Genomic DNA, 25,654 nt, shown 5'->3' on the forward strand with positions numbered 1-25,654 from the left:
ATCAGTCTAATTGAAACGTTTTATTGTTGTCTCGGACAATTGCTGCTAATTTTGCGATTAACCTTGATAATCTCAGTTAAATTTGTTGATGACCAAAATTTTTTAATTCTGTCGTTATTTTCTGACCCTCCTGTCATTTCAAACCTGTATGACTTTCTTCTGCAGAACACAAAAGAACATATTTTGAAAAATGTTACTAACTGGCAGTCTGGCACCCATTCACTTGCATTGGTTCTGTGTCCATACAATATAAGTGAATAGTTGCCACTGCTGTTCGGTTACCAACTTTATTCAAAATCTTATTTTGAAAGAAAGTCATACAGGTTTGAAATCCCAAGAAGGTGAGTAATTGATGATATTTCTTAGGTGTTACTTTAAATGTTTATCTTTGTTGTCATACATCCCTAAACATTGTTGGTCATGAACTTGTTTCATTGTCAGATGGTCTGTAATGTAAGACACATCTTATTCATGTGATTCTGGAGTCTGTCCATGTTCTCTGAGTGTGTCCTTCACCAGAACAAAAGTTGTATATCATTTCAGGTATACTGTTGAAAGTTTGTTTATTGACATCCAACATTTTGGATTGCTTTTACTCATACACATAGAATATAGCCCTTTTATGGTTTAAGTTATAGCTTACATTACATAGACTTGTGATCACTTTGCTTGTATGTGTAAGGAAGAGTTGAACCCCATCTGAATGTGGAACTTTCTTTTTAAGTTCAGAGGTGTTCAGGGGTGTATGTTACAAGCTGATCTCACAAATACAAGCGCCAGAATACACTCTGGCCTGTTCAGCATCTGTGAATGGGTAAATGCATCAAAGGTAAACAGTCCAGTTCATTGTCTTTTACTGTAAGATTGTGTTCATAGTATGTTGTAAAGATAAATACATATAAATTGATAAATCTAGTACAAATTAACAATGAGAATACAAAACCCAGAAACCATTCCTTCATCTGTCTTTGTACCGATACTTAAAAAAGTTTGCCTTCTCCAAAATATTTGAAAGAGTCATTTTTAGAAAGAAAGAGGTCTTGGTACTCTAGTATGAAACACTTAGGTGAGTTAATTTTATGTTTCCATTTAATAGAGAGTCTTGGGCATCCTCAGCAGCTTTCCGATGTTTACTTTCTGTAGTGGTATACATATTTCCCAATTCTCTGTTTCGCCTCAACAGAATGATTTCCATCGACAAGCAGAAAGGATGCAGTGGATGAAGTAGAGTAATGTGGCGAGGTAGGCGAATACCTGTGGGAAAGCGGTCGAAAGTTCAGTTAAACATTAATAGCACTTCAAACAGCTGTGCAGTCGGATGTGAGAGTCTTTAGACAGAAGCAGTAACTCTGAATAATAAGTAGCTTTTAAATAGCTGTGAGTTTTTTTCTCAATCTTTTGTGATGGTCAGATGTTAGATTTATTTTAAAGGAGTGGTTCAGGCATTATTCACGCTCGATATTGTTCTAAATCTATCGTTTGGAGCACGTAAGAAGAAATACAATTTTCATGCGACCACTGTGGAAGGATTTATTGTGCAAACTGATTCATTTATATTAACATAATTTCCCAAATACCATAAACGTATTCCATATAAGTCGTCTGAAACCAAATGCTGTTATAACTATGTGTCAGGTCACAGATAATCCAATAAATTGTATTCATTATAAATGTTATTCATTGATAATCTTCCCTTCCTTTGTTGACTGGTTCAGCAAGATCATTCTGATCCATGACTTAATCCAAGTTTCGGTACTCCTTTGTAATTGCATGGGGAAGAAATCTTTTTGCGCATAATTATGAATTATAAACTATATTTTTTCTATACCACAAAAATCATAGCAAGTTATTGAAGGTTTGTCATGAACATGACGTGTGTGTGTTTTATAGTGTACTTACCACTGCCGCAATGTCGATCTGGTAGTAGTTAAAGGGATATATGGCAATGGCGGTTGCGTTTCTCATGTTGACGGTCACAGTGGCCAGAGGGACCGAGGCACTCAGGTAGAACATTGCGGCAATCAGGTGATAAAGAAAGTCCTGCGTACAAAACCCATAATCAAACCCAGCTCATTCAAAATAACAGACCAGTTAAAGTTTCCCTACTCACCAGTAAAGAGCAGATTCCCCTGTTCTTGTGTCCCCCGCAGGCAAACGTGATTAACCAGAGAAAAGTGGTTACAAAGCAGAATACAGACACAAACATGACCCATCCAAGAGGATTGTTGGGTTGGACATGTGTGGAAGCCACCAGAATCCAAACCAGCCCCCCACACACCTGAAGGACACAAATACACACATGTTTGATGGTTTGTTAGTGCATACCCACAGTGCAACCAAGCAAATAACTGCTCTTGAAATGAGTTTAACGCGCCACATTTAAAATGCATTTTGTCAATGATAAACCTACTTAATCTAAATTATGCAGTTGACCTATTCTGTGTGTATACAGACCAACAATTATCCCAAAACTCCTGATACATACTAATGTAAATAGGTTTGCTGTAATCTATATCTACCGTACTTGATCATGCAGATTTCAAGAGCCTTAAAAATATCAACAAATAACTCTTTTTATAAACCAGACACACACTGGTTTCACAAATATCCAATAATAAACACACACACACTGTCTCTGTGCACCAGTGTAACATGCTCATTACAGTTTTGGGGGAATTACTGATACGTGAGCTCCTTAAATCCTCATGCGAAACACCAACAAGTGCCAGACCAAGAAACAAAGTCTTTTTTTATTTTCGAGCAAGAGAAATTCTGCCTTTGTGCCAATGCTGCTGTTAAAACCAAACACACTCACTGCCAACCCTGGAGTCAATTATATCAAATAACCAGCTATTGATATTAAACAGTACACTAAGGAAAATAATATAGCATTTAAATTGAATTATAAATAAAAACTATTTTTACAATTGAATAAAAAAATATTATTTCCACTCTTTCCTTTAAATACATAAAATGAAATGATATCCTGACATTTGGGAAAACAAGTAAAGAAATCAGTGTCAAGTAAATCCTAAACATTATAAATAACTGTTGTTTTAGCAACGTAAAGAATTAAGCCTCAACCCAAAATTGTTTATCTAAATGTCTTAATTGGCACAATTGCAAATCAGCACTTATTGCAACAGATTGTTCCTTAATTGACAAAAACTGAAAATGTTAGATATAACCAGTCAATACAAATTTAAATTTCATGCTTTTTTTCTTTCATGCTATTACTTTAGTGTAAATTTGTATTGTTTTGTCGAAAGAACACTTTAAATACATAATACCAGAAGAAATAATACCAAGAAAATATTAATAAAAAATTATATAAGAGAATAAAAGACATAGGTAACAATAAAATGTTCAAATCGAACTACTTTTAAAGTAAATAATAATAATAGTAATAATGTTTTACTATGACTGCATGGTATTTTGGAGCAAACTCTTCTAAATGATGTTGCCTGCACGCACCAGTTCAGGCATGTAGAGGATGTCCGGTGCGGTTGAACAGATGCGGAATCCGCTGGGCAGACTCGCCATCGACTGCTGCGAGGCTGCTGCCATCTTCACACTCCCGTTATCCGCTGCAGAAAAGAATGGAGTGACAGAGCCACTGGTCCCTCTTTTCAATGTCCACTGGAGACCTGAAAAACCTGCTTTGGCATTATTAAAAGCTTCTGAATGGACACACACCCCCGCCGTGAGGAGAGCGGTGGTGCGCTCCAGACGTGGGAGGAACGCGGTTTTTGCAATATTTGTGGCTTGAGTAAAAAGTTGAGTAATATTGAAGAGGTCAGTCTGCTCAGGTGTTCACACATACAGTCACACAAGACTGAACATGATTTTGAAGGCATGTTTGTTAAACAATTCGTCTCTAACCAAGTCTGACTGAAATCTTATCTTAAGTTTTATTCAATGCGTATAAAAATATGGGCCCTTAAAATAATACTACTATAGGGTCTTGACCCTTGTGAAAATCTGTGGGTTTTTACTGCTAATGATGAAGTCAAACATTATGGATATCTCACATATTTATTTTAAATGGCATTTTCCAGATTATATACACACACCACATTCCATGCGATTTAGATTTTTTGTTTTTGACAGCTCGAACACACAGCAGACACAAAATGCATTTACATACTTTGAAGTAAATCCGAATGGGAGACTCTTTAAAATGTATAACGCAAAACAGAACAAATACAATTAATAATATAATATTTTGCATATTTAAAAACAAGAAATGACAAAAAGAATCTACATGTTTCAACTCCTATTGTTTCTTGCTGAGCACATCCTCAACTATCCTGTAGTTTATTAATATACAGTAGCTGCTTATTTATGGTTTACTCTGTTGATTCCTGACATTCTGCTGGTTGAATGGTTAGGGTAAAGATCGGACCCTTATATCTATAAATTGTTTGGGGTGGCCTGGTTGGTTGGCTGGTTAGTTTAGGTGGTAGTCTGCCCCTGGTATCCTGCTGGTACAATGTCGTTTGGATGAGGTTGTGTTTGGCAGAATTTGCTGTCATGCGTTTGGTTCATCTGGGGATTTCCAACGATGTTCTGATAAAACCGTGTTTCTCTTCTATGGCTAAATATTTTCAGGACGACTTCCATCGGCAAGCGGAAAACACTGCATGAATGCAGTACAGCAACGTGGTAACGAAGGCCATCACCTGCAAACAAATGAAAATATATCTTATACATTAATGTCATCCTTAGTTCTGGAGCTTCTAAACCTGAAGGGTTTTGACACTGTGACGTATTGAAAGTAATGGAATGAAAATACTAACAATTATTCTTATTTATTTAATGACTCATTGTATGTCACGTGACAATTAAGGATTTCATTTAATCACGTTTAATCTGAAAGTACACTGAAACCCATATATTGTTTTGAACCCAAACAGGCAACATTTTTAGACTGACTAGTGTGCTTCACACATTATATTTTGAGCTGTTTTATACACTACATATCCGCCAGAGCTTTTATATTAACATGTTTCTAAACAGGTTTGGTAGGAAATTACATGTCATGCTTGGATTTTAATCTGATGTACAGGGAAGTATGAGTCTTACCACAGCGGCAATGAGTATCTGGTAGTTCTTGAAAAAAAAAGTAGCAGAAGAATCTACTTTCGAGAAGATAGTGATAAAAGCCAGAAGCACAGATGCACTTAGATAAAATAATGCAGCAGTCGCATGATATCCAACATCCTGATGTGAACAAAAGAAAGTGGAGTTAGGCAGTGCAGCCAAAAAGTATATGAACACAAAATAGTTAAAGTTACTTTGCATGTGTTATTATTATAAATAAAGTTCATTCATAGTTTCATTAACCATCCAGCTAGACACATACACATAGTTTGCTTTTATAAATATATTCACGTTTATGTACCCCAGACATTACATTTTTAGGCAAACATGACAAAATATATGTACCATGAACTGAAATTTCTTACCAGACTAGGCCAGATACCGCTCTGGTTTTTACCAGTGAGGAATATAAAGAACCAAATGGTGGTCATGATAAAGCAAAATATGGACACAAACATGACCCAGCCCAGAGGATTTTCTACGACCACATGTGTGGAAGCAATCAGGGTCCACACCAATCCACCAAACACCTGCATCAAACAAAGATACTTTTACATAACGATGATCCAAGGCAAAAAGTTCCCCTAACTCAAATGTAAAATATTACAATTCATAAAAAAATCTTCTTATTAGTTTCTGTAATTTTATAGGTCGATCAAGATTATGTTTGGAATGTGATCACTATATGGGATCATTATTCTTTATGGTATATATGTTTCATTTATTGAATATAGGATACTATTATTTGTATGGTCTTAAAAAGCTAAATAGAAATCTGTCTCTTTCCCATCAACTAGCTTTAGGAGGGTAGTCTTGTTAGTTTAGTCCCTGTAGATCTTATATATGGGTGTGTCATGAGTTTCTTATGAAATTGTGATTTAAAAAAAACAAGGATATAATACACACACACACATATAGGGTCACAAAAATTGTGAGTGTGTAAATAAATTAGTCCATATTTGAAGTGGATCAAAAAAGTTTATCAAAGTTTGATGGACCTTTTTGATCCACTTGAAATGTTGATATATATATATATATATATATATATATATATATATACTGTATATATACTTATCACGTTGCTAACAAGCACATTACCCTCCTTCATCCCCAACTCCACTTCAAATTTCCAATCAGGACTCAACTTTCTGATAAACCCCTAGAGTCTCAATTCAAGTCTCTTACTCTTAAATGTCATTAAGAACTGTGTGAGTGTCCGTGAGTGCGTGCATGATTGCGTGCGTACGTGCGTGGGTGCGTGCATGCTTCTGTGCATTACTTGCATGCTTTTATTATTATCTAAAAAATACCTCTCACTTATAGGGGGGGTTTCCTGGACAAGGATTAGACTAGTCCTAGATTAAAATAAAAACTGTCCATACTGAAAACAACTTTCACTGACTTTAAATACATTAGTGCCTTTGTGTTGTCTCAAAATGAAGTTTTTTGTTAGGCATGTTTGTTAAAACTACTTACAATGTCTAATTAAACTAAAGCCTAGTCCAGGTTTAAAATAATCCCTGTCTGGGGATTCCGCCCCATAGAGTCATTCTATGTTTACGACTATTTTGCCTTTGTTTAAAACTTTTTATAGAGCACGCATAAACCATTACTCCAATCTCATATACCTATCCCACAAAGCAGAGAGAGTCTGCAGGTATTTTACAAGCAGCTCCAACCCAGCAAACTGCATTACACAATTACAATTAAATGACAGACAAGGACATGCAGTCATAACTGCCATAACAGTTATTCATTTACATTTCAGTACACATGTTTTAAATCTAACACCGTGAGTTCATGGGTCCACTGTATCTGTAGACTTTCAATTTCATTAAATGACGTACAAGGTAGCATTAACTATAAACTAAAGCAGTAGCATAAAACTCACTTTTGTAGTTTCATAAGAGTTCATTGTAAATCTCTTTTGCTAGAATGTTACTAGAAATTTAAAACATACAGGCTACAATACTGTACAAAAACATAAATGTCAGTGCAACTAGGTGTGTCAAACTATATGCAGTCTGAGTGAGCAGCATAATGGGAAATTACTGACTCACCTGTGTTTCCTTACATTTGTTTCCGCTGTGCAGAACAATTTAAATGCACATGAAATAGATCTCACAAAGCCAACTGCTTCTCATCTCAAACCATTTAAAGCGATTGTTAAAATGATATCACCATAAAATCCAGTAATATCCTGGAATCATTTTATAATCCTCCCTAAACCATAAGCATCCAAATGTTAAAATTCTTCTGATTTAACTAAATCAAAAATCATACTCACAAACTCTGGGATGAAGAGAACATCAGGCAAGGTGGTAAAAATCGAACCGCCACTGGGAAGCACGGCAGTAGACATTGTGTGTGATACCAAATGATTGTCAGTTCGCAAATGTAAACCTGGGCAATGAGTGACTGCTTTAACACATCCGTCAGAAGATCCCTCCCGATTATTTAAATAAAACTTCAGTTGTGTGTTTTGCAGAACTGGTTTGATTAGATCTCAAAAGGTTAGGAATGAAACGAGAACCACTACTTCATTTCCGATGTAAAAGATGCATCAATTAAATATTGACACGTTTGTTTGAAAAGTTTATTTTAAAATGGAACACATTTGAGGAATAAACTGAGAGGATGTGGTTTTATGGTGCAGATGAAAGACTTTCAATTCCAATCACTTTTAAGCTGATTCCCATTTACTGTATAATAGTGAAAGAGAAGAAATGGTCAAGAGAAAGTAGTCTGGGTTTAAGAAAAATACTTTCTGTCCTTGAAGTATATTTATATTTTCCAAATGTCGTGTTCATTTTACCTAGACTGCAATGACGTAAAACCAAACCAAGCAGAATAAAGGAATTGACCAACAGCCCGCAGATCTTTAGCAACAGATGTTGTGATGTTTTTCTGAGAATTTATGTGATGTTCATGTCCCATCTGATGTACAGTGGGTAAAATAAGTATTTAACACGTCACCATTTTCTCAGTAAATGTATTTTTCAAGGTGCTGTTGAAATGAAATTTTCACCAGATGTCGGTAGCAATAAAAATAATTAATACATACAAAGAAAACAAAACAAATATGTTCACAAATTGGATTATGTATATTAAATGAGACCGGGAAAAGCAAAGAGCACTCTCAAGATCATCGCAACCTTATTGTGGAATTGGTTGTAGAAGTATTTTAAAGGGGGGGTTAAATATGCCGGTTCTGCCAATCTTATGTTAATCTTGAGTACCTGTAGAGTAGGATTTCATTCTTCATATCTCTGAAAAGTGTTGTAATTCTTTCATATTTACAGTAGACAGATACAGCTGTACGATTATTTCCGAAGAAAGCCGACCTCCCGGGAGCGTTCCAATAGGCAGAGCTAAAGACGAGTACACGCAACCTCTGCTGTGACGTCCGCCAGCTGTTGCATGGATGTAAATACTGTACCAAAATGTTTTTTATTGTTTGATTGAGCCTTACATATAAGATCCAGAATCGTACCCAGAGTCTGTAGTAGAACAGGAACCACAGCAGCAACGACTACAGATGGACGTCTCTGGTACCATTTTAAAATCGTATTAGTCACCATTCCTAATGTTTTAATTGTCTTCCTTATTTTCCCGTTTTTAAAAGGTGTTTACAAATCATGTAAATGCATCATTACTTTCAGGGATATGGACAGAACCCAAGCGCAGGCAGACGTGAGATAAACAAAACTTTATTTAAACAAAAGACCCACGATGGGGAAAACATGAACAAAACCTTCCCACAAGGGGGGAAAAACAAACCAAGTCATTTGAATAATAAATCAACAAAATCCACAAATTTAGAACAGGAACAAGATAATCCACGAACAGGCATAATCCAACAAGGTGAGTATCTATGAACAGGGAAGAAAATGACAATGAACCGACAAGGGACAGCAGAACATTTGGACTAGATAAAGGGACACACTAACAAGGACTGATGACACAGGGAGAGTGGCGGCAGGTGACATGAATGAAACGCTAAAGGAAAGCTAACAGGAGGATTGCACGAGGCAGGTGAGGGGAATGAAACACTAGGGAAAGATGGACCAGGGACGGTGACAAGGCGAAACACAAATGGGCCGCTAACAGGGAAACAAGGGGGCAGGGCTAAAGGACGCGACACCGGAGAGAGAGCATGGCGTGACAAACCAAAACAATGCTCTTTCTCCACACAAAACACATGGGACTGACATGATCCTGCCACAAGACTCGGAAACCAAGACAATTACATAAATTCAAAGAGACTGTACATCCGCAATATGTGTTAGTCATACTTACAAACGTGTATACTGTAATGCTCATAATGGGCATGTATGACTTGTGAAAGCTCACATAAACGATTACAACACAATTTTAATCCTGTTTCGTACCAGAATACATTGGTAAGACTTTAAAAAGCCATAATTTCATATACATTATAATATCATAGAAAGTAACGGTTTATAATTTCTTTAAATGTTCTTCGTATAATTTCAGTTTTTGGTTTCTTTACAATTTAGATTTATGGATTCTCTGGGTAAGCCTTGAGCTGCCAGTGGAGAGAGTTGCAAGGAGTGGCCCCGTAGGAAGAGGTTATTTTATGTGTTTTTCGAAAAAAAATTATTCCATGTGTGAATAAACTTTACCCGTGTTTTCTGCCTACCTTTAGTTACAAGAGAAGCGAACCTGCGTGTCCTTATAACAAACTTTAAGGTTTATTTCTATTTCCTGGGTGAAACCTTCCCAGGTGGCATAGTCGGATCTTCTACGAGTAGATGAACTTGTGTTTTGAGTGTCAAGCTGTACCGTTTCCCCTCGCCACTCGTTGGCAGGGTGTCTGTCATACCTGCGAAAAGGCTGCTTGGCCACTGTGGCGAGTCACCCCTGGCGCAATCAGCGTCGCCATGGGAACAGACGGAGAGAACGAGGCACAGCTGTCGGTCGTCAAGGAATCAACAGAGCCGGCATAAAAGCCTGCTTCACAGGAAGCACAGGAGGCTACGACTCAATGGTAAGAGTGTGTCTAACTGTTGTCTCTCCTGTACCTATTGCCAGGCTCGGACTATTGACGGCCAACAGCAGCCAAGGACTCGTGAACCCACGCACCCAGCCACTGCGCTACGGACTCGAGGGAATTCACGGCCACAAGGGAACTCAGGGATACACGGGACTACACAGACTTAGGGAACATCACGGACACGGGACTACGCCAGGAACAAGGCTCACCACCCCACCTCACGGCACGGGATATCGGAGACGGGCATTTGTGTGTTTTCTCACCGGCTGATCGCCACCCCTTTAATAAATTCCCCTTCGGGGTGTTGAGAAAACAGGACAGATTGTACGTGTTGTTTCTCTACCCGTCACAGCCACACATGCACACTCACCACGAAAGACCCCATTGCTGAAGAAAAAACATGTTTAAGCTCGTTTAAAGTTTGCTGCACACAATTTAGACAAGCCTGTGAAATACTGGGAGAATATAGTCTGGTCAGATGAGACCAAAATTTTACTCTTTGGATGCCATAAATACACATCATGTTTGGACGTCAAATGGCCACCCAAAAAAACACCTTACGGCACTTGCAAACTTTATATGAGGGAAGGAAGGATGAATGGACAAACAGAGACATTCTTGATAAAAAATCTGCTACCATCTACCAGAATGTTGAAGATGAAAAGAGGGTTGACATTTCAGCAAGACCCCAGCATGATCACAAACACACAGCCAAGGAAACTCTCAATTGGTTTCAGAGAAAGAGAATAAAGCTGCTAGAATGGCCCAGCCAATCACCTGACTTCAATCCAATAGAAAGAACTCAATTTCAGAGTGCATAAAAGAGAACCACAGAACCATCAATATTTGAAGACCAAATCTCACCTGAGCAATGTATGCGACAAATTTCTCCGTAAAGGAGTCATCATCAAACCACTCCACTGAGACTGCACTGCTATTGGTCACAGAAGCACTACGGCTAGCCAAGGCTGAATCTAAATCCTCGGCCCTGGTTCTGCTAGACCTATCTGCAGGGTTTGACACTGTCAATCACCAGATACTGCTAGCAACCCTGTCATCTCTCGCTGTCCACTGCTCACCACATGATCACTGGGGTCCCTCAGCTGCTTTTTTCCATCTACACGACATCCTTGGGACCCATCATACAGGCACATGGCTTCTCGCATCACTGTAATGTTGACGACACCCAGATCTACATCTCGTATCAACCAGACGATATCACTGTAGCAGCTCGCATAACAGCCTGCCTTGAAGACATCTCAGCTTAGATGAAAGAGCATCACCTTCAGCTGAACCCGGCCAAGACAGAACAACTTGTGTTTCCGGCACACCCCACGGTGCAACACGATCTCACCATCCAACTTGGCAATACCAAAATCACTCCTTCCAAAATAGTCAGGAACCTCAGAGTTATATTTGACGAACATCTGTTCTTCATTGAACACATCGGAAAGACAACCTGATCATGCTGATATGCTTTATTCAACATTAGACAGGTTAGACCCTATCTCACTGACCATGCGGCTGAACTCCTTGTCCAGGCCCTGGTAATCTCAAAGTTGGACTACTGCAATGATCTCCTTGTGGGTCTTCCTGCAAAGGTTATAAAACCACTCCAGCCGGTTCAGAGCGTAGAGCACGCCTCGTCTTCCAACAGCCCAAAAGAGCTCAGGTGACAACCCTTTTCATCTCTCTCCACTGGCTACCGGTTGAAGCCTGTATCAGATTCAAGTCACTGATGCTTGCATACAGGACTATCACTGGATCTGCACCGGCATACATTCATACCCTCCTACATCCCATCAAGAAACCTACGTTCAGCAAACAAGCAGCGTCTTGTATTGCATTCTGATAAGGGCAGTAAATCGCTTTCCCGCTCATTCTCCTTCACAACTCCTTCCTGGTGGAACGTTCTTCCCAACTCGGTGCGGTCAACCACATCTCTCACAACCTTCAAAAAACTACTTTAAACCCATCTCTTCTGTGAATACTTGACAGACAAATGAAAAAAAAGACTCTCTCTATTTCTCTCAACAGGTAGTGGTCTACTCTTTGTAAGTTGCTTTGGATAAAAGCGTCTTTTAAATGACTAAATGTAAATGTAAATGTCTAGTTTTTGTTGAAACTAGTAACTTTGTATTAGCACCTATTGTATTATTGCTCCTCTATGACATATCGTTTATTGCTCCCTGTACTCTTTGTAAATCGCTTTGGATAAAAGCATCTGCAAATGACTAAATGTTGTGTAATGTCTTGAAGCTAATTACCAAGTCATTACCAACAAAGGCGTTTGTACAAAGTATAAAATACACTTCAGTAAGGGTGTTCAATACATTTCCCCTGTGTCATTCTGTTTTATAACCTAAAACTACATTTGTGAATTTATTTGTTTTGTTTGTACAGTGTGTATATTTATTTTGGGATGCAATGACAGCTGGGGTCATTTCAGAAAGGAACAGTATATTAACCTTGAAATGTGGGTCACACATGGTAACGTATTTGAAAGAGGTTTTACCAAGCTCAGTTCTACCAAATGGCACACAGAGGTTATAAATTGATTGAGAATAGAATGAAAGATTTCCAGACATAGTCCTCTGGACCAAGCAACTTTTTCATACAGTTAACAATGATGGGTTGCAAATTTGCCATCAGTAAAAAATCTTAGAGCACCATGGTACAAAGCATCCAGGGAGGAAAGAAGGGGCCACATCCCCATAGTCAAGAATTGGTCAAAATGAAGCACACATTAACTTCTTTCTCACCTTAAATGGAAAAAGTGATTTGTTTCTAATATAAAACCTTACTTCATCTTTAGTTTTTTGCTCATATACTTAATACGTGAACAAAAATTTAATTTGTAATCAATGATAATACCTAGATATTTGTACTCTGATACTGAATTAATCTGGCTCCCCTGAGAAGCTTGAAGGACAAAGGAGTTCTTTAAAGAAGTTCTAGAGTTTGAACATAGCATATATTTGCTATATAAATAGCAAAATTCAAAACCAATTTCAATGCACAAAACCTTCTTTGAATAATATAAAAAAACAGACTGTAATGAAGCCACAGATTGTTGCTTAGAGGGAGCTAAACAATATACAATAGTGTTATGAACTGTGATGGAGAACCCAATTGCAGGCAGCGAAACGGGGATGAAGGGGTTAACAAGGACTTTAATAATATAAAACAGAAAACAAAAACCCACGAGGGGGTATCAAGACAGTACACAAAAATTAACACCATAAACTGAAAACTAAACACTCAACTGGAACTCAACTATAAAGACTAAACAAACACTCACAAAGACTAGCATAAACTTCAAGGATTCTGACACGACAAGGCTTAGGACAGGGTAACAAGTACAACGAACGAGCACAAGACAATGAACACGAGGATGTTTTAAAGGGAGACAGACAAAGGATAATTAACAAGGGTCAGGTGCGGGTACTGAAACACTCAGGGAAGGTTAACGAGGAAACGAGATGGCGGGAACAAAGACACGGACCAGAGAGAGAGCAAGAAAGCCGATCGACCCAACATCTCTCTCTCACATAAAACAAAAGACTTTGTCATGAATCTGCCTCAAGACCAAGAATAGACATGACATGAAGGCAGATTCATGACACAATAGTAACTTACTCTGTGAACCTAACCTGGTTAGGAGCAGGATTTCTTTGGTAAACCCAGAGTGTCTTTCCATCTCCTCCCCTTCTTAAAGCGAAAGTGGTATAACTCATTCATTCATTCATTAAGAACAAGTGGCAAGTGGTGTAACTCATTCATACAGCCATTCATGGCACACATTTTGATCTCAGTGACAAAAATGTCATATGTGTTTTATAGAGGAAACTGTATGTGAAGAGGCTGCATTAATTCATATGGATGTACTTTGATTTCAGGAGAGCAATTCAGGACCCGAGTGGAATTTCGTCATTTCCCTGTGCATTTTTATTACAACTGTACCATTTTTCTTTACTGTGAATTAGATATATCAAAACACATCATCTATCATGATATGCACTGATGACACTATCAACAGAAAATGTTAGCTCTCTATCCAGCCTAAACTATATTTGTAGAAACTATTTATGGATTTATAGGAATCTCTCTTAAAAAGATCGACACTAATTCCCCACAATAATTTTTACAAAAACAGTTCCCCCTTAGTCCCTCAGTGTACAACAGTTTTTATCCAATGGGCACCACCCTGATATTTTGGGTGAGGTTTAAGTGAGAGCAAACCGAAACCTTAACATATTAATATGTCGAAACAATTTGAGTGAATGTTTAACCACCATATCCATGGATACCAGTCATTTCAGTTAACCTAACAGCTGACTTTGTATTTTGTAATAGATTGTATTATTGAAACTTAAAAGGTTTCAGTAGCTTCTCAATTCCACTGAAATGACGATGCACATCAGCTGGTTCAGCAAACAGACATTATTCTCTCTCCCCAGGGTGAGAGGCTGTGTGTTGAACAGACCGGCTCTTACAGAAATGACTTTTGTCTGACTGGCTGGCGGATCGTGTGTCTGACCGAGACACACATACAGGTACACACACCTGGTTGCTCATGGGAACACTTGTAATCTCTCTGAACAATGCCTGTTTGTGCCTGATCTGATCCGGTTACCTCAAGTAAAAATGACATGAAATATTTATGAGCAAATATTTTTCTACTGCTGTTTATAGAACGCTTAGCATATACACAAACACAGCGACTTTGTGTTTTATATATTCACAGCATGTATGACTATACCACTGAATATAAATCATACAGTATTTGAGCACTCATAAGGGTTTCACCTCAGAACTGGCGCCATTTATGTGCATGTGCTTAGAGAATGTTCTGATGGTGTATCATTTCCAAGTTTACACAGTGTCTCTTTACATTTATCTGAAATAAAAACCAAAGTGTTTACACAAGTTCGATTACTATTTAGACAGTTCCAAAATGTGTGTGTGTGTGTGTTGACTTTGGGCTCCAATACTTTTCTATCACCACAGCAGCAGGCCACCCAGGCGTGTCATCTTACGAACTCAATTTTCCTTTGCTGTGATGAAATATGAACACCTGCAAACCCGCACCTTCATGTTCACATTGTTCTGGTATTTACGGCGGCAGATAAATGCTCTCTTTAAGGCGATAAAGGTCTTGAAGACTGATTGTGCAAGTACATTTAAAACACTGAATAACAATACCGGTTAAACTCCAGTACTGCAAAATCAATACACAGCATACTCTCCATTCCTCTCCGTCAGTGTCCTCTTATGATTCTTCTACTCCAAAGCTAATTATGAATCAATTGATCAGTTATATTCAATGAATCGATTTTTAAAAGGAGTGTGGTTATGCGGAGGTTTACTGACCTCCACACAAAGGAATAAGTCTAGACAAACACAGTCTTGTTCATAAATAGGGTGAGCGTTTACACAATTCCTCATTGAATTCATTAGGAATTGAAAGAAACTCATTTTGTAAATGTAAGATAATATTCATGATTTGAAGAATAAAATTCATCAATAGCTCAAAAAACTACGTGATTGACCACTACAATAATAGGCGGGACTGTCCTCCTCAGTGTTCATTCAGCTTATGTGATCTGCATACCGCTGGGTTTAGATACACAATGCATAAACATGGGTCACACCACAGGAATGCATATTTTAAGCTCTTAAAAGGGTCAATATTGAATTATACTTTCAGCTGGCATGTCTCACACCATTTACATAACTGATACTTATTTTTTCTAAATTCAAAACGTTTAAAACTGATTCATGTTTTAACCTGTAAGGATCTTATGCCACACCTAAGGATGGCTGGGCGAGGCAGCATGTCAGAAACAAATGAAATGATGGGAATTAGCTTCTAAATAGGTATGAGATATGTTGAATAAGTGGTGTGAGTGAAAGATTCCACTGGCGTTAATACGCCACTTATTCAACGTATTCCACTCTTGTGTACTTAAACCCTGTATACCTGTGTGTGACGAAGTACAAGAGAAAGAAGAAGGTGGGAAGTCATTATTTAAGGAATAGACGAGATTCAATTCTGACATGAGATGCACTGTCAGGCAAAGGAGTACAAATCGATCTTTTTATAGACTTTTGACTGAACATGTATTTTTTTTATGTAATGCAAAGGCTTAAACTTAGTTTTTTAGAAATGTAATTGTCTTGCTTTTCTGCAACTGTACTTCATAGGCAAATATTTAAGATCATTTTTAACATAATTTTTCCGTCCAAAATACTTCCATCTGAAGTCTAGATTTGAAGACTTACTGTAAACTGTGGTTAAAGTAACCATAAAAACAAGTAGGTGTGTTCAAGACTTTTCACTGGAGGTGTACACACGCGTGGGTGTAATTTCTTCATCATAACATTTAATGTCAAACGCTTTTTCTTGTGCTGGGTGTGAGCGGGATAAAACAAACTCATAATAGTTCAACTATTTATTTAGTATATAAATACAAAAGGTCAAACATTAAATGCAAACCTTTATTAAAGATATGTTCTGTTAGGTTTTGGAACTGATTCGTGAAATTGTATGGTGTAAAACAGTTTCTGATCTGGTAGATCTGCTATTGACAAGGCTGACATTGTAAGTCAGTCGCAATTCTGTCAGTGCTGGCGAAGTCAAACGCAACCTGTGTGATGTCAAAGGCTTGCTGTGTACATTGAGATGACAGCATGGTTCCTTGTGAGAGTTTTTGGGAAGGGTTGTAGATAAAGCGAGCACGTTGAGACTCCACGTCCTCATCAGCCCAGCAGGGAGCGGGCATCGCCGCAGAATACAACAAAGGATACACACTGCTCATATATACGCTCACAAACAACTGCTTTAACACATTAATGTCCCTCTGTAATACACAAAAACACATTGTAGCATGAATAAACCTCGTAAACCTCTGAAACATGCAACCACACACAAACACACACTTTTTTATGTGAGCTCCATGAATGAATACAAAAATCTAGAGTAAGTTCTGAAAGATATAAGGTTTATTCACACAGGCTTTACTGTACCTTGTCAGAGCGTCTAAGGTTACTCTCTGATTCTGTCCACGACTTCTGTCAAAATGGGAAAAATTGCTTCATAAATTTCTTTGTTCTGTTGAACGCAAAAGAAGATATTTTGAAGAATGTATGAAAGCAAACAGTTCTGCGGCACTTTTGACTTCCATTGTCATTTTTCCTATTATGGTAGTCAATGGGGTCCAAGAATTGTTCGGTTTCAAGCATTCTTCTGAATATCTTTCTCTGCGTTCATCAGAACAAAGAAATGTACATAGATTTGGAACAACTCATTTTTGGATGAACTGTCCCATTTATAATCCCCATCATGATCGTGTGTGTATGTCTTACCCTAAATGCATCCATCAGATCCGGCTGATCCAGCACATTAGGGAAGGAAGCTAAAACTGAGTTGCAGATTAGATCTAAGAAAGAGAACAACACAGAAAATATCCATTGCCTTTTTTTAGAAGTTAATTTAATTGAATTCTTTTAAGGACATCTGTGTTTTTGTGTTATACCTGCACTCTGCATTGTGACTCTGTCAAGCAAAAGAGCATCAGCCAGTATTTGCCTGTATATTGCTAGAAGTTGCAGTGAGGACAAACTTCCAACTATGGTGTCAGGCAGGAGACTTATGGAACATAAAGGAAAAAGCTATTACTGCTTCATACACATATCTTCTACAAAATTCAAGTGAGAGAATTTGACTATTTACTTCAGAAGTTCCCTCCTACGTTTGTTAACTGATTTGAGTTTAACAAGGAGTTTGGACTGTTTTCTGGACAGCAACATCTGCTGAAGTACACCAGTGGAGGCCCCTGTGAAGAAAACGGTGAGATGATTTTGTGTTTTATACAGCTGCGGAAAAGTTGAGAAAAGATTTAAAAAAATTAATTTAATCAGCATTTCTAGATGTATTGTGGCCATTTCAGTCCAGTGTCTGTTGAATTTCTACAAACTCAAACCTCAGGAGTAGGTAACATTAAGTCAAAACACCCAACAGCAATGTGAAAGACTGACAGCATGACAAGACACATGACAACTGTGCTAAACAATTGTTTAAATTTTAAGAACTTTTTTTCTAGATATATGTACAAATATTACTGTTGTATTGCTTAAACGTGAATACAAACTTATTTTCTTTGCAGTATTTGAGGTCTGAAAAAATACAGAGCATATTTTCTGTGTTTTTTGACCTGTTTCTCCAGTTTTTATTTCTGCAAATAAATGCAAATCGTAACAATAGTTTTATTTAAAATTTGGACAACGTATTGTAAGCAGTTCACAGAATGAAACAAAATGGTAATTTTATCTAAACACATACCCATAAGTAGTTAATTCAGCAAATAATTTGATAATAATAATTTTCTGTGGCTCAATGTTTGGTCCTGGTAAACAAAGATAGTAATACCAGCAATTTTTGACCTGATGGGGGCATTTTTTGGTCCCAATGAGATGATTTGTTTGATGAGTTTATTTATCAAACTAAATGTTTATTTCAAAATGTAAAAATGCAGAATGTTTTCTGTGATGGTTACGTTTAGGGGTAGGGTTAGGGAATAGAATATAAAGTTTGTACAGAGTAAAAATCATTATATCTATGAAAAGTCTGTGTGTGTTTTGTGGCAATTGTTACCTCTCTTAGTGGATATGCTGTCCAAATCTGTTTCTCTTTCAAATGGTGTGCCACCATGAATCGTGAGCTCTTGTGTTCTGCACACATATAAACAGCGTCAAAAAACAATAGAATTACAGAAGATTTCTTACATTCTGTAATATTGTGTGTGCTTGTACCGTAGAGCAATGGGGGCTCCACTTTCATCAAACAGTTTTAAGAAGGCCCAACCACAGCTTAGATCTCCTCTCTCTCCTGTGGACTGTAACAGAGCACAAACACTTTCACTTCCCTGCCACTACTGACATACAGAAACTTAACACTCCTATTGAATAACTGACACACAAATCCCTCTTATTTCTACAGAACCGCTGACTCACAGAACTCTCTTATTCTGTAACTCATAGAATGCAGTTACTTCAGCACAACCAGTAATTCACAGCTATGTGGTACTAAATCATCATTGGGCACAACAAATGAAACAATGACCTCACGCTGGTGTTTCTTGTTTGTTAACGGAACGAATTAATGAAATAGATAAATGTTGAGGTCAGATATCCTCAAGAAACAGAGCTGGTGCTATTGACATGCGAATGATCACACAATGAGAATTATTCTTGCGAGGAATTGCTGCTCACATTTCTTATGTACGTTACACCCAATTCAAACAGAATCCCGAGATCAGGAGATTCAGAATCACAACGCAGAAAACAATCTCCATCCAGTAGACAAGGAAGCATTCCAGTCATCTAAAATACAAGCACACATATGGGAGAATAGCAGATTAAACTATGAAGAAAGAAGTGCACGTGTATGTGAGTACGTATAAGTTCATTTATGTGAGCTTGGGTATGATTCTTACCCTTGGAGAAAAGCTCCATGACTTGGGGCTCTTTGAGTTGTAAGTGGCTCTGACTGTGTGAATGTTGCTCAAAACCTGACAGAGAAAATATTCAACTTCAATTGGAACAAAGAGGGAAAACAATGGTGCTATGTACACATACTGTATCTGTGTCACTTGATACCAGTTTATACAAGGCAATGGTTTTGAATGTGCTTTAGAATTGCTGTTAGGCTTTTTAAATGACTTATTCATAAATAGTAAAGCAAATATTAACTGTATATAATAATTATTGGATATTTAATGACAACATAGAGCTTGACTGAGAAATACCTTGGGCTCCTCTGTCAAATATTTAAAATTCATGAAGATAAGCAATAATAATAAGAAAAAAGGCTGAACAAATCAAATCCAGAACAGAGAAAGACAAACATATTTGATCTCCCAAAGAAAAATATGACAGAACGTAATTTGCTTGACTCAAATACTCCTAGTATTTAGTTTGGACTGTGCCTTAACAGGTCCAAACTGTTGTCATTAATCATATTATTCTATGGTATTTGTGTTTGGTTTAAATGGTTACGCCCTGTTTACATTGCCCCATGACTATCATATGATGTCACATTCTATCCCGCACCCAATTGAAATTACATATGCTTTTCCACATGTAATATGTAAATACACTATTCATTCAGATGATAAAGGGCGCCATAGATTTTGGTGGTATATGTGAAAATGTGTGTCAGCATATCACCTGAGTTCCATTAAACGCACACAGGCGAACGTGCCTGCTGAGCACCTGTAAGCCAACCCCGGGGGGGGGGATCATTCTACAGCTCCACAGGGTCAGGGTTAAACTCACTCTAGATGTACGACTGTGAACCTTGACAAACAGACACACAAAATCATAAATATTCAACATTTTAAAAGGAGAAACAAATGTTTACTTTGTACATAATAAATGACTAATGTTTGTGACTGTGTTTTAGGTAGATACCTTCCCTGTGTCTGGGTCTAGATGGAGATCTTTAAAAGAGAGCTGTGATTGGCTAAGCTTCGGCTGAATGAAGTGACTCATCCTGTAGGAAGTTCCTGCTCAACACAAACACATAAGATATATAACTTTTTGTATAACTACACGTAATACAGATATAATAGCATCCTACATACATGAAAAAACTGTACTGCATGTACTACTTTAACGTGTTTAAGCTCAATGTCTAACTTTTAATGTTAAAATATTTACTACCCCTGATACGCAAAGTCTGATGCAGCTGGCCTAAACTGAGCTATGCACTAGGAGGGCTACTAGTCTAGATTTTAGTGACCTTCTTCAAGAAGTCTGGAGAGAGTGGAGGGTCTGAAGCCTGACGGAATGGCACCCATCGCTGCCAGGACGTCAGTGGCATCTATCTGCAAATACAACATGATTTTGAATGTGTGGCCGCGTATTTTAAGGTACTCTATTATTATGTGTTTGTGTGGTTTAGAAGGGAGTTAGTCAAAAGTAAGTTGTATTAAAGGTAAAGAGTATACCTCAGTAATAGCCTTCCGCACCGTGTCCCAGTTGGATGTTTTGCTGATTGGAAAAATATAAATACATATTGAAGGGAAACTTCACCCAAAAAGGAAAATTCTGTCATCGTTTACTCACCTTTGAGTTGTTCCAAATCTGTATAAATCTTTTTGTTCTGATGAACACAGAGAAAGATATTTGGAACAAGAATGCTTTAAACCAGACCGATTTTGCCCCCCATAGTAGGACAAATTACTTTATCATTTTGAAGAATGTAGGACAGCAAACAGTTCTGCGGCACTTTTGACAAGCATTGTATGTATTCCAACTATGGAAGTCAATGGGGGGCAAAATCTGTCTGGTTAGAAGCATTTCTTCCAAATATCTTTCTCTTTGTTCATCAGAACAAAGAAATGTATACAGATTTGGAAGGTAAGTGATGACAGAATTTTACCATTAATTAAGATATAGACAAACTATGTAACTTATTTAATCAATAACGTTAATAAAGAAACAAAAGACACAACAGCAAACAGAACTTTATAAGGCAACGTGGATAGAATGTGAAAACAATGCTGCTCTCTAGTGGAGAGGAATGGAATATCACCTGGACTTAGGTTCAGACTCAGTCTCCTCTTCACTTTCTCCCTCATCTTCATTCTCTTCCTCACTTTCTTGCTGAGACTCCAACTGAAAAGTCACATCTGCTTTTTCCATCAAACTGTGATTTATCAGGGGAAATTATCTCAAAGGAATAGCTCACCCCCAAAAAGTCATCAATACTGTATGACTTTCTTTCTTCTCCAGTACACAAAAGATTTTTTTTTGAAGAATGTTGGTAACAGAAACTGTTGGTCCAAATTGACTTGCATTGGTTTTGTGTCCATACAATAGAAGTGAATAAGGGACGACGTTTTTTGGTTACCAACATTCTTCAAAGCATCTTCTTCAGTTTTCTGCAGGAGAAAGAAAGTCAGTAAATGTAAATGTAGTTTTGGGGGTGAACTACTCCTTTAACACAGATTCTTGATGCCGATCGGACATTAAAACATTTTATTATTTTAGACTTTCAATAAATTACTGTCCTTACCCAAAGTCTTTCAAAGTAACAAAAGCATGATCTAGGATTGGTTTGAGATATAAACTGTAGTGTGTACTGGTGTAGGCTCTGCTGGCTCATCAGAGATTTGCGACGTGATAATGTTGGGCTAAACTAGACTCACCTTTAAAAATGTTTTGGGCACCACACCCTTCTGTCCAGCTGAATTACGTGCCAGCCACCAGCCATCCTTATTCTTGGAGATAATTTTCAAAACCTCCCCTTTCTAGAAGAAACTACACTTAGTACAGGAATACATAAGATTGAATACATATTGTTCTATAAAAATTAGCCGATTTTACTTTGGTCACCTGAACATTTAGGTCTCCCTCCTCCTCCCCAGTAAACGCACTGAGAGCAACATAGGAAACAGATCCCTGTCCTGTTTCAGATGGACCAACATCTGTATCCTCATTATCTTCATCAGCATTAGCAACATAATCATCATGAACTTCTTCTCCACAACGTTCGTCCTCTGAGCTGCCATCTTCACTATCTTCCTCGTCACTCTCCTGTTCTGCCTGAGATGAACTAGGTCCAGCATCCCTACATGGCCAGGAAACAGAGATTTAGTAATACATGTAATTGTTTTGAAGAAATTGGTAACTGAAAAAATGCTGAAACATAAATATGTTGATTAACATATAACAGCACAGTGGATGCCTCCTGCAAATATGCATCTCCTGTAAATTCAGGCAAAAACAAAAACTAGACCAGAGGTATTTCTGTCTACATATCTTCTTCCCTGTAAATGGTTACACAGACAACTGGATGCTGTTTGTTTTTAATGTGCAGATTTACATACTCATCCAGAGGCTGCAGGTCAAAAGCTAGAGACTGTAGATGTTCCTGTAGGGTCAACAAACGCCTCTCCTCTTCCCTCTTACACTGGTCATAGTTCCCCACTGGAGCCGGCTCATCTACCTGATCACCCACAGCAGTGTGCAAATTCATCAATAATATGACACAGCAATTATTTGTTATAATATATCACTGCTATATTGAATTATAGACCGGGGTGTTACTTTAGATAATTTCCTTAGAGTCTTCATAATATCCGCCACTGCAAGCTGTAACTCTTTGCACCTGAAAGGCAAATATGGTTATAGAAAACACTGGTTGTGTGCAAGATACTTTAGAAATCTAAGTATGTATCCTTAAGCGATTGAATGATGCTTACACAAAATATATGGAGAATCAGTCTACTGTAGCCTACCTTTTAAAGGTCTCTGTCCTGTTTGGTGTACCTGGTACACCAGCCTCCTGCGCAAAAGCATCCACCTACAAGACAGATACATAAATATTTTCCCTTGTGGTTTTAATGCAGTTCAACCATGTTTTTTTGTTTTATTACAAACATCAAGGTTAAATTATGGCTCATGCACTGAAACAACGGTTCATTTGTGGTTACCATGGCTGTACAAGTACAATAACGTCTTTTCACTCTTGTATAAGATTATATGTGCAATGCTTAATTTGATTAAATAATATGATTTAAGCGCAACTGTAAAACGTTTTATAAAAATTATTGTAGCTTATTTTGTGCAATCAGTTTTCTAATGCCATTGCTTCCAAACGAAAGAGTAAATTCAACCTTTCTTTTCATGTCATCCGTCTCTCTTTGAACAGTTTGAAGAGGTCCTCTCCTTTTTGGGGGCATCTTACATCCGTCATAGGCACAAAACGACAGCAGACCTGATTGTGACAGCGTTTTGAGTACGTGATTCTGTACCTCGTGCTCGTATTTATCAAAACAGAAACAACAACGGCGCCATGAGAAACGCGCCTGTTTTGGTTGCTAAGATACGACTACTGTGCGCCGCCAATATGATCTCATCATTGTGCGCGAGGGAGCGCATATATGGCAAGCCGTTTTGACATATAAACCTATGGTTTGACTATCCATAAAATATATTTTAGATAGTTTCAATTGTATTTCGACAAGTCATAATTATAATTTCACTAGTCAAATTGATAATTAGAGATATCTGCAATTATAATTGCGCTAGTAAGATATCTGATTCGAGATATCTGTAAATATGTTTTGACGAGTCAAAACTCTATTTGAGATATCTGTAATGATGTCATAGATATCTAAAATTATCTCGTCACGCAAAGTATTTAAAGATATCTCGAATTCAGTTTCGACTAGTCACAATTATATTTTAAGATATCTGAATTGTGCCTGCACCTAGTCGAATCTGCTGTTGTGTGACGTGAGATTTACAATTGAAACTATCTAAAATATATTTTATGGGTAGTCAAACCATAGGTTTATATGTCAAAACGGCTTGCCATAGACAGGTTCACTTGGAGAGACTCACTCCTAACAGTCCCTTGCCGCCACCTACTGGACGCAACTATGTAAACTGCACTGAAATCGTTGAAAAATGAAAGAGAATGAGAGCTGGTCTTGTCACGATTTATATTTTTAATATCCAATAAACTAGTTTCTTGCATTTAAAAAAAGTATATTGGAACAAACATCATTATCCCAAAGTCTCAATCATCCAGTTGTTTTAAGTGAAAATTGTAAATACTACAGTGGAAAAAAATCAATTAAAAATAATGCTAGAATTATTCTGTTGGACGTACACTACTGTTTAAAAGTAATTTCTGTTCACCAAGCTTGCATTGATTTGATCCAAAATACATTAAAGAAGCATGTTCTTTATATAAGCCTGTTTTTAATAAATAGTGTATAGTTATGCATATTATGATCAAATATATTGTGTATTCTTTTTAAATTGTATATTGCGAGACTAACCCCCATTATTAATAAATTATCTATATGAGTATTAACTATACTGTCTGACATCGGTCAACATTTACAATGATAAAATGCTAAATTATCACATTTATGAGTTTGAATATGGTCTAAAGATGTGACGATTTGCAGGAGGGGGAGTATTCATTTTTATTATTATTTATTAATCTATTTTTTTCTTTTCCTCTTTGTGTGATCTGTATAATTTTGCTACTTTCAAAGATTTCTTTAAATAAAAAAAGGAGTATTCATTCTTGTGCAAGGTTTGGCTTCGAGTCTGACATCATCATGTTACAATCATAGGTAGTTTATACGGTTAGAGGTAGGTTAGGGTGTGGATTAAGGTAAAAGTTTCGGAAGACTGGAGACTCCAAGAATTTTGTGAAAATCCGCAATTGAAACCCCTGGGTATCCTCGCTCATAACTCAGAAAGCCTCCTTTCTCTTCGACCCTCGCCTCTTACCAGTGCAATTAGAGAATTGAGTCTTTAAAGATGGTCGAGCTCGATCATTTTGTGTAAGTCATAGGACGGAGAAACATATTGAGAAGCACCCTGTATGTTCTGAACCTTTAGTGTGCATTGGAACATGTGAAGAGTTCAGATGCAAGCCCTCTAATATCTGTCAAATGGGGCATCCTTTGTAGAAAACATAAAGCCAAAAGTTTTATTTTTTAA

At 37.5% G+C, this 25,654-nt stretch overlaps 3 protein-coding genes across 4 annotated transcripts; all 3 read right to left on the bottom strand.

Annotated features, from left to right (window-relative positions):
- Nucleotides 1-547: 547 nt before the first annotated feature.
- Nucleotides 548-4,053, bottom strand: LOC306895590 (myelin and lymphocyte protein). The gene is made up of 4 exons (XM_079458957.1): nucleotides 3,475-4,053; nucleotides 2,111-2,278; nucleotides 1,900-2,040; nucleotides 548-1,254 (listed from the first exon to the last, which is right to left on the bottom strand). Exons 1-4 carry the CDS (start codon nucleotides 3,565-3,567, stop codon nucleotides 1,177-1,179), a joined length of 480 nt encoding a protein of 159 aa, XP_079315083.1. The 5' UTR covers nucleotides 3,568-4,053; the 3' UTR covers nucleotides 548-1,176.
- On the bottom strand, nucleotides 4,019-7,527 carry LOC306895591 (myelin and lymphocyte protein-like). The gene is made up of 4 exons (XM_079458958.1): nucleotides 7,391-7,527; nucleotides 5,469-5,633; nucleotides 5,086-5,223; nucleotides 4,019-4,682 (listed from the first exon to the last, which is right to left on the bottom strand). Exons 1-4 carry the CDS (start codon nucleotides 7,463-7,465, stop codon nucleotides 4,608-4,610), a joined length of 453 nt encoding a protein of 150 aa, XP_079315084.1. The 5' UTR covers nucleotides 7,466-7,527; the 3' UTR covers nucleotides 4,019-4,607.
- A 9,034-nt stretch (nucleotides 7,528-16,561) lies between these two features.
- Nucleotides 16,562-24,027, bottom strand: nphp1 (nephronophthisis 1). Of its 2 annotated transcripts, none has more exons than XM_079459506.1 (20): nucleotides 23,806-24,027; nucleotides 23,428-23,492; nucleotides 23,237-23,297; nucleotides 23,017-23,135; nucleotides 22,523-22,757; nucleotides 22,336-22,437; nucleotides 21,720-21,802; nucleotides 21,133-21,175; nucleotides 20,925-21,009; nucleotides 20,594-20,688; nucleotides 20,351-20,479; nucleotides 19,618-19,692; nucleotides 19,394-19,504; nucleotides 18,935-19,017; nucleotides 18,777-18,853; nucleotides 17,856-17,958; nucleotides 17,659-17,771; nucleotides 17,489-17,562; nucleotides 17,150-17,194; nucleotides 16,562-16,983 (listed from the first exon to the last, which is right to left on the bottom strand). In XM_079459506.1, exons 1-20 carry the CDS (start codon nucleotides 23,869-23,871, stop codon nucleotides 16,705-16,707), a joined length of 2,043 nt encoding a protein of 680 aa, XP_079315632.1. In that variant the 5' UTR covers nucleotides 23,872-24,027; the 3' UTR covers nucleotides 16,562-16,704. The 2 variants fall into 2 exon arrangements, with proteins under 2 accessions (XP_079315632.1, XP_079315633.1); XM_079459507.1 differs by having other exon boundaries at nucleotides 16,563-16,983; nucleotides 17,150-17,383; nucleotides 23,806-24,022.
- Between the last annotated feature and the right edge of the window lie 1,627 nt (nucleotides 24,028-25,654).

Source organism: Barbatula barbatula (genome assembly GCF_947034865.1).
Source record: "Barbatula barbatula genome assembly, chromosome: 6".
Classification (NCBI taxonomy): Eukaryota; Metazoa; Chordata; class Actinopteri; order Cypriniformes; family Nemacheilidae; genus Barbatula; species Barbatula barbatula.

What these genes read in the sequence shown, in the direction of transcription:
- nphp1 (XM_079459506.1), bottom strand. Translation starts at nt 23,871, where the DNA reads ATGCCCCCAAAAAGGAGAGGACCTCTTCAAACTGTTCAAAGAGAGACG. An exon ending in CTCTAAGGAAATTATCTAAA is followed by an intron (nt 23,136 to 23,236) that starts GTAACACCCCGG and finishes GTGGGTGATCAG; the next exon opens with GTAGATGAGCCGGCTCCAGT. An exon ending in GTGCGTTTAATGGAACTCAG is followed by an intron (nt 19,693 to 20,350) that starts GTGATATGCTGA and finishes TTTCTCTGTCAG; the next exon opens with GTTTTGAGCAACATTCACAC.
- LOC306895591 (XM_079458958.1), bottom strand. Translation starts at nt 7,465, where the DNA reads ATGTCTACTGCCGTGCTTCCCAGTGGCGGTTCGATTTTTACCACCTTG. An exon ending in TTCTCTTCATCCCAGAGTTT is followed by an intron (nt 5,634 to 7,390) that starts GTGAGTATGATT and finishes TGTTTGATGCAG; the next exon opens with GTGTTTGGTGGATTGGTGTG. An exon ending in GCGGTATCTGGCCTAGTCTG is followed by an intron (nt 5,224 to 5,468) that starts GTAAGAAATTTC and finishes TGTTCACATCAG; the next exon opens with GATGTTGGATATCATGCGAC.
- LOC306895590 (XM_079458957.1), bottom strand. Translation starts at nt 3,567, where the DNA reads ATGGCAGCAGCCTCGCAGCAGTCGATGGCGAGTCTGCCCAGCGGATTC. An exon ending in TCCTCTACATGCCTGAACTG is followed by an intron (nt 2,279 to 3,474) that starts GTGCGTGCAGGC and finishes TGTGTCCTTCAG; the next exon opens with GTGTGTGGGGGGCTGGTTTG. An exon ending in AGATCGACATTGCGGCAGTG is followed by an intron (nt 1,255 to 1,899) that starts GTAAGTACACTA and finishes GCTTTCCCACAG; the next exon opens with GTATTCGCCTACCTCGCCAC.